An 8,656-nucleotide genomic window follows, 5' to 3' on the forward strand; every position below is an offset into this window, starting at 1 on the left:
GAGACCGGAGACTCACACAAAAACACCACACACTCACACAGAGACCTACAGACTCGTACAGAGACCCACACACAAAGAGACCCACACATTCACACAGAGACCCACAGACTCACACAGAGTCCCACAGACTCACACAGAGACCCACCGACTCACACAAGGATCCACAGGCTCACACAAAGACTCACAGAGACCCACAGACTCACACATAGACCCACACACTCACACAGAGACCCACAGACTCACACGGCCTTGGTACACGTGTATATATAGGCTATAGTGTATACTATAGTGTACACAGTATGTATATATACTATTATTCTATAGTGTATACTATAGTGTAAACACTGTATACTGTATAGGCTGTAGTGGATCAGGACACGTGGACTGAGCCCTCTGCTCCGCCCCCTTTCCTCTTGTCCTCCCCCGAGCTCCGCCCCCGGCCACGCCTCCCGCGTCACGTGTCCCCGGGCCCTGACATTCGGGCCTCCTGAACTCGCCTGGGCTGTCACGTGCAGGCAGGGCGCTCTTCCGTCAACTCCCTGCAGAGGAGGCCTCGGCGAGGTGAGGTAATTTACTCCTTGTTTTTACCGGGGTAAAGGGTTAAAGGTTTCGACGTGCCGAGGGGTTAGTCAAAAGGTAAAGGTAGGCTCGTTGTTTTTGTTCACTTGCCTTGCCGAGGCCTAGTGTCGAGGTCCGTGCCCTCACATCGTACAAACACTCCGTAGCGATGCTACTCACGTCCCTACGTACAGCCTACAGGATTCTGTTAGGTTTGCATTGCGTTCATTATTATTGTGCAGCGTTTGCATAGAGTGTGAACGCCACAAGTAACCGGGGCTCACCTTCACACTCACGGCCTTCTCTGTCTGCTTCTCCTCTCAGCCCTCTCAACCCTTGCCACAGGGCCGATTGCGGTTCAAGCCCCTTTGATTGTGTCCCCAACTCCAACGTGAAGACAATCTGCAATATAAACCATGACATTGTCATATGTAACGTGGCATTCCTTCCTAAATTACAAGCAATGTAAGTGTGGGAATGTCAACGTAGCCTTTGACCAACTCACTCACAATGCACGCAGTCTTTTCCGATTTTGTAAGCTAAGCAGGGTTTCTCTGAAGTGCTTTGGATGGTTGACCACCACCTTCACCACAACCCCCGCTGACCAGCGTGGTGAAGTATGGTGAAATATCGCTCTCGACCCGACGCACAAGACGTGCGGAGGTCCTCATCCAGCAGTGGAATTAAACCGGACTGTACATGTATGATGCGAGAGTGCCTATACTTGTACACGCGTGTACGTACGTGTATAGGGAGTGTGCCCAGATGTGATCACCTCTTTTCGCGACCCTGAGCCAGTGGTGGAAATTCCACATTCCCGTGGGGGTCATTACATAGGACAATCAGTCACGGACGCCAGTGCAAATAATAAGATTGTGCAATTGTCTATGATTATGACGCTCACAGAAGGAACGCTATCGAGATGTAATTGTATAGCAACAGCTCTTTTAATGCATTGTTGACAACGACCCAGTATACTATAATACAGCGTGGGGTAGAGCGGTGGCACAGTGGGTAGCGCGCAGCGCTCCGAACCTGGCAACCTGGGTTCGATCCCCAGACGCATCTGACATCCGTAACGAGTGACATGCGGACCAGTCGTGAGCCCCTCGCTGTCGCTGACCCACACTGATTAATTATTCCACTCATCAGATGGCCCTTCGAGTGACACAGCATGCTGGGGGGGGGGGGGCGCTTTCGTCCATCATTGGGTTGAAACGAGAGCTGTAAATTATTATATAGTCAGCACATATCACGTACAATGTTATTGTTGTTGTGTTCATCTGTGTAAGATGAGATATACAAATAACAAAATAACAACTCCACAAGTTTGTCATAATAACACCGTGGACCTTAAAAACGGACAAAACATCTAACAGGCGATGTTTCAGGCAACAGTCGTCTTTCATAGCACAATATAGCCGCCTCATGAATTACCTTGTAACTTGACTACACGGCAAAAAACAATACTCAATTCGCCTTTTTTAAATATTAATCGGTCCATTTAAAAACATTTGGTTCGGGACAAGAGTGTAACGTTTCTCTTTAATGAATCTTCGCTTTGCAGGTGGGTGTCGGCGTGGGAAACAAAACGCCAGAACGAGATGGACGGCAGCTGCCACCACAATGAGACGATCACCTTCTTCTACACCAACATCAAAAGGCCGCTGTATGACGAGTGGTCTGGCACCAGCATGCTGGTCATGGTGCTCGGCATCACCATGTGCCTCTTCATCATGCTGGCCAACGTCCTCGTCATGCTCGCCGTATACATCAACAAGAAACGCCACCACCCCATCTACTTCCTCATGGCCAACCTGGCCGTGGCGGATTTCTTTGCGGGAGCGGCGTACGTCTACCTGATGTTCAACACGGGACCCAACACTCACAAGCTGTCGCTGCCGACCTGGATGCTACGCGAGGGGCTGATCAACACGAGCCTCACGGCCTCCGTTGCCAGCCTCCTGGCCATAGCCATAGAGCGGCACATCACGGTGTTCCGGATGCAGATGCATTCGCGGATGAGCGAGCGGCGCGTTGCGGTCGTCATTGCGATCATCTGGCTCGTGTCCATCATCACCGGTGCCATTCCCAGCATGGGCTGGAACTGCATCTGCAACATCAGCACATGCTCCACCATGGCGCCCCTGTACAGCACCAGCTACGTCATCTTCTGGGCCGGCTCCAATCTCTCCACATTCCTGATCATGGTGGGACTCTACGGTCACATCTTCGTGCACGTGTGGAGGAACACAATACCCGTGCCGCCGAATACCTCCAGGTCCACCCAGAGGAAAAAGGCCACCATGAGCTTGCTCATAACGGTCACCATCATGTTGGGTAAGTGTTGTGGGTCTGGGCAGCAGGTGCTCATATTCGACAACACGATTCACATTCGTCTTCGAGCGTGTGTGTGTGTACAGCCCCTTGTGTCGATCCGGTGCATGTGTAGGGAGTCATTTTGTAGTGTGGGTTGTGTAAAGGTGGGGTAAATAGACGTGGGAGCATAGAAAGTGTAGTACAACAATGGAGATTGTTGCACTGGCCACCATGTAGCCTCCGGGGCAGGCTACATCAATCTGACGTGCGTGACAGTCGCCTAACCAAGCACCGTCTTGGCTCAACACTCTGCTCAGCTTCTGATCGGATTTTGTGAATGTTCTCTGGGTGATTTTGGTTGTGGGCAACATTCATGGCTCATATCGCATGCCGAACAGCTTTAGGGGAAACAGTGGCCCAGTGGTTAGCGTACTGGCGCTATGAACCCAGCGACTGCTGTTCGATTTCGAACCACGGCTAACGGTGGCGAGTCGTTATCGGCACCAGGTGCGGCACCTCCCCAGTCGTTTCACCAAACTGCACCGGCTAGGTTGAAGTAGGCAGAGGATTGACGAATGCCTGCGAATTATCATTCGTACGACGACTATTCTAGCACAGCGGTTGAAACAACGGGGCAAAGTTTTTTTTTAATCTCCCCCCCCCCATCGCCTCTGTCCACCCGGCAGTACGTAGGGGTCTAGCCACAGTTTGTCGATCGGCAGGTCTGGGTGTGGCGAGGTAAAGTGTGGTTCCTCGTCTGGCCAACGGTGGAAAAGCAGGTGGGAAAAGAAGCCTCTAAAGGGCCTCTCCACAGTTCTCCTCTAGTGGAGGGGCCCTCCTTGCAGCAGTCGTGGAGCAAGCCATTGCAGGGTTGCGCCTTGACCTTCCACGGTTTTCAGGGAACAACGCTGATCTTGTTTCATACGTTGCTATCAAAATGCCTGACTCGTGTGTCTCGTGCCGTCGCCTCTCAGGAGCCTTCATCGTGTGCTGGACGCCAGGCCTGGTGATTCTGCTGCTGGATTCGTTCTGCTCGGACTGCAATGTCCTGGGCTTTGATAAGTACTTCTTGCTCATAGCGGAGCTCAACTCCGCCATGAACCCCATCATCTACTTGATTCGGGACGAAGAGATGGTCGCCACTTTGCAGCGAATCCTGTGCTGCCAAAAGGCAGAAGCCATCATCGCCAATGGCTCCGATAACGTATCCAATAAATCAACGTCCACGGCGAATCACAACCTGGTCACGCCTATCAGTCACGTGACCACCACAAGTGCGATGAAGATGAATCAGTTTGTCGTCTAATATCTAATTGGGCTAACAATGCATGGTTTTCCTACCTGATGATGATGATGATTGCTTGTGTTGCAATCGAAATGTCGTGATTTATTTTATTTTATTACCTACGTGACTTTACCAAAAGAACCAAAGAGTATGTTTCTCTTTGCGATAAAATATCATTGAACCTGGGTACAATGTATGTGTGTGTGTGCACCCTTGTGGAGATAATGCATACTAGAATTTAAATACAAACCTAGTGGCATTTGGTACGCTTCGTACCAAGACAGTTATATATCCATACGGTTTTATTTTCTGGGTGAGATCACTTCAATATAAGTGTCGTTAAACCCGCCAACCAATTGGTATGGTGTCACATAAATAGAACGTGGCCAATTCCTTACTAGTACAGCACACCGGTATGTTTGAGGGTAAATTGAACGTGGCCAATTCCTTACTAGTACAGCACACCGGTGCGTTTGAGGGTAAATAGAACGTGGCCAATTCTTTACTAGTACAGCACACCAATGTGTTTGAGGGTAAATAGATGTGGCCAATTATTTACTAGTACAGCACACCGATTTGTTTGAGGGTAAATAGACGTGGCCAATTCTTTCCTAGTGTAGAGGAGTAGTGGAAGACGTCATGTCACTCAGGGGGGTGAAAAGGGATGATGTCAGAAGTTACGGGGGATATATAAGGGGGAACCCGTGACATAGAGGGGGTCGTCGCGAAGGGCCAGGAACGGAGAGAGTTGGGGGGTCGGGATCCAGGGTAGGGGGAATCAGCGCCAGGCGAGTGTGATACTTCACCCGGCCGACCGAGTTGGGTGATCCCTCGGTCGGTGCTGGGGGGGGAGATCACGTATAGCCTGGGTGGAGCTAGGGACCTCCCAGTACCCTTTCCCCTGGGGAGATATTAGGGTTGTCACCTGTTGGGCGTAAGCCTTTAATAAGTTACCGGCAGTAGCCCTTAATAAACCTTGGCATCAGCCACTACTAAAGAACCGTGTCCATGTCGTCAGTTGCACCTCAACATCTGGTGCCAGAAGTGGTTTTGTTACGCGCCGCAATGCCTAGATCCGGCGCGAAACGAAAGACTACGCCTAGGGTGCACCAGGGCGACAAGGATGTCGGCGAGCTGGCGAAGATCCCGGAGACCGGGGGCCCGGTGATGTTCCCCGTGGAGATGGTCCATTCGGGGCCAGAAGAGGCGGCGGTCGGGGGAGCTGCCGCGCTGCCGTCGGACGAGTGGTGCGCCATCGCGGCCAGGCTGGAGACGCTGCAGCTCACGATGGCGCAGCTCGCCGTCGCTTTGGCAGAGGTGGGGGACCGCGTACACTCGGCGGGTGGTGATTTTCGCCAAAACCGCGGGATCGCCGACATCGCGAATCCCGCCAAAACCATAATTCCCGCCAACGCGCCGCCGGGTGTGCCGCGGCAATCAGGCGCCATTTTTTATGCGCCGCCGGATCCAGCCGCCATTGTCGCTGCGATGCAGGAACCGGCCGCCATTGTTGGCGCGACGCCGGAACCGGCTTCACATCATACTATCATCGGTTTCGTTCGCGATTTTGCGACTATTGCGAAGCCACTGCACGCACTCTCGGTCAAAGGTACAAAATTTCGCTGGGGGATGGAGGAGGAAAACGCCTTTGTGGCGCTTCGCACGGCCCTGGCGGATGCGCCGCCCTTGGGGTATCCCGATTTCTCTAAACCCTTCTCGACACCGACGCCAGTGACACGGGCATTGGAGCCGTCTTGGCCCAGGTGATCGATGGGGTGGAACAGGTGGTGGCCTATTGTCTCCCACTGAGCAGCGGTACTGCGTCACCAGGAGGGAGCTGCTGGCTTTTGTTTTTTTTGTCCAGCTGTACCGGCCGTATTTGTATGGTCGCCGGTTCACCGTCCGGACTGACCATGCAGCCCTGCAGTATTCCCTGTGAATTGACCAGCCCTCGGGTCAGCTGTCCTGCTGGCTCGAGGCGCTCCAGGAGTACCCCTTCGATGTCATCCACAGGAATGGGACTCGGCATGGGAATGCGGACGGCCTTTCCAGGCTGCCCCCGGACAGCGGGTGCACTTGTGCCCTGGGTTCCAGCCGCTGTAAGGCCCCTGTGAACACTGCGGCCCAGTTGGTCGCATCGGCCGAAGCGGCACCCCCTCCGGGTGTGGCATTGCATTGCCTGTTGATTTTGGCCTGGGACTCCCCCGGGAGGTATGCTCCAAGTTGCAGATGGAGGATTCCTCTCTGCTGAGGCTGCGACGCCGGGTTGGGTCAAAGGCCCGTAGCTCGGTTCCGTCGGCGGCCCCGGTGATTGTCGTACATGACGGCCTCCTCATGCGTTGGGATGCCCAGTTGGAACGCTATTGTGTGGTGGTGCCCATTGGCTTACGAGGAAAATTGACCCGGGTTATTCATGAGACACTTATGCACTTCGGCTACCATACGACCTTGTTGACCCTTAAACGGGATTACTATTGGCCGGGTGTGGAGGATGATGTGGCTCTGATTTTGAAAGGTTGCCACGACTGTGCGCGGAGGAAGGCCCCTGTTGGTCAGGATCGGGCGCCGCTCCAGTCCATCCGGGTTTCTCATGTCAATGAGCTCGTGGCACTCGACATTCTGGGGCCATTCCCTGCATCCCAACGGGGCCATAGGTACCTCTTGGTGGGCGTGGAGTATCTCACACGTTGGCCTATGGCGTGGCCTCTGGTGGACCAATCGGCCTCGTCCATCACTGAGGCATTGTTCAGGGGTACGTCCTTGACAAAGGGGCGCCAGAACAGCTCTTGGCGGATCAGGGGCGGAATTTTTCTTCCCGTTTGCTCAAGAAGGTCTGTGACCTCCTTGGGACGAATAAGGTCCACACCTCGCCCTACCACCCCCAGTCCGACGGGATGGTAGAGCGATTAAACCGCACGCTCACGTCCATGCTGTGTCATCATGTGAGCACGTCCCAATTGGACTGGGACCTGTTCATCCCGGGGGTGCTGGCCACGTACAGGTTAGCTCCTCATGCCTCGACGGGGTTCTCACCATTTTACCTCATGTATGGGAGAGAACCCGAACCCCTGATGCACATCCAACTGGACCTCGGGCCTGCCAAAAAGGGTTCGCCTGTTCCCATCCAGATGAGGATTGCGCTCGATCGGCTGCGCGAGGCGCGGTTGGCGGCGTTAGATAATTCGGCCAGCCGATAGGCGGCCTCCGAGCGTCTGCCCAAACACCAGGCTGTCGGCCGTCCATGGGAAAAGGGCCAGTTGGCGTGGCTGCACTGCCCCCAAGTGCCGGTGGGTACGTCTCCTAAATTACATCGCCCATGGCAGGGCCCTGTGGAGGTCGTGGAGGTCCGCTGTCCGCAATGTGTCCGCATCCGGTGGGGCCGTCGTCACTGCACCGTGCACCCGTCGCCGCTCAAGCAGGTGGTGCCACCGTGGCTCCCTGATTCATCCCCATTTTTGGAGCGGTCGGCGATTGCTGTGTCTGACGAGCCGGGCCGCGGGGGTTGTGGAAATGCGAGCGATGCCCTGCCCTTGTGTACTCGGCCGACCGAGTTGGGTGATCCCTCGGTCAGTGCTGGGGGGGGGAGATCACGTATAGCCTGTGTGGAGCTGGGGACGTCCCAGTACCCTTTCCCCTGGGGAGATATTAGGGTTGTCACCTGTTTGGCGTAAGCCTTTAATAAATTACCGGCAGTAGCCTTAATAAACCTTGACATCAGCACCTACTAAAGAACCGTGTCCATGTCGTCAGTTGCACCTCAAAACTAGTACAGCACACCGGTGTGTTTGAGGGTAAATAGAACGTGGCTAATTCTTTACTAGTACAGCACACCGGTGCGTTTGAGGGTAAATAGAATGTGGCCAATTCTTTACTAGTACAGCACACCAGTGTGTTTGAGGGTAATTAGAACGTGGCCAATTCTTTAATAGTACAGCACACCGGTGAGTTTGAGGGTAAATCCACAACATTTACTATTTGAAGACGCTGTTTCACCAGTAATTACAGCCGGCATCGTCAGTCGGGTAGTGGCGGGTTTCATGACATTTGAGTGATCTAACCCCCCCACAAAACCCCCTCATGGATAAAATTGGTCACAAAAGCTTCCTACTACTACCACGTGTTCAAGTGTTTATACATTTCGTATATTTTGATGGTAAAGTTTTTTGACGTCTGTTGCAGTCGTGCAAAACCGAACATTAAAACGTTAATAACGGATATGAATACCTAATAGCGAGAACTGGTATCGTACCATGCACAATGACACCATGACAACACTCATCACAACCCAGCTGGTATAGCAGGTTATTGTTGCAGCTTGTTATGCTAAGTGCCTCTTGTAAAGCTGCCCTCTTGCCTTCCTTGAAGCAATGTCGGTTGAAAAGAAATCACTGGAAGCCTTAGAGCAGGGGTGGGGAACCTTTTTTCTGCCAAGGGCCATTTGGATATTTATATAACATTATTCGCGGGCCAAACAAAATCATCCACTTAAAAATA

The 8,656-nt window shown here is 53.1% G+C and overlaps 1 protein-coding gene across 1 annotated transcript; it reads left to right on the forward strand.

Moving 5' to 3' along the window:
• The first annotated feature begins 488 nt into the window (after nucleotides 1–488).
• Nucleotides 489–5,348, forward strand: LOC142917405 (lysophosphatidic acid receptor 1-A-like). Its single transcript, XM_076062057.1, has 3 exons — nucleotides 489–566; nucleotides 2,126–2,898; nucleotides 3,852–5,348. The coding sequence occupies exons 2-3, from the start codon at nucleotides 2,163–2,165 to the stop codon at nucleotides 4,181–4,183; spliced, it is 1,068 nt and encodes a 355-aa protein (XP_075918172.1). The 5' UTR covers nucleotides 489–566; nucleotides 2,126–2,162; the 3' UTR covers nucleotides 4,184–5,348.
• Nucleotides 5,349–8,656: the final 3,308 nt, after the last annotated feature.

The sequence above is a fragment of the Petromyzon marinus genome, unplaced genomic scaffold, assembly GCF_048934315.1.
Source record: "Petromyzon marinus isolate PM22_M1 ecotype Great Lakes invasive population unplaced genomic scaffold, UKy_Petmar_22M1.pri1.0 PM_G_Scaffold_49, whole genome shotgun sequence".
NCBI lineage: Eukaryota > Metazoa > Chordata > Hyperoartia > Petromyzontiformes > Petromyzontidae > Petromyzon > Petromyzon marinus.

What these genes read in the sequence shown, in the direction of transcription:
- LOC142917405 (XM_076062057.1), top strand. Translation starts at nt 2,163, where the DNA reads ATGGACGGCAGCTGCCACCACAATGAGACGATCACCTTCTTCTACACC. An exon ending in AACGGTCACCATCATGTTGG is followed by an intron (nt 2,899 to 3,851) that starts GTAAGTGTTGTG and finishes GTCGCCTCTCAG; the next exon opens with GAGCCTTCATCGTGTGCTGG.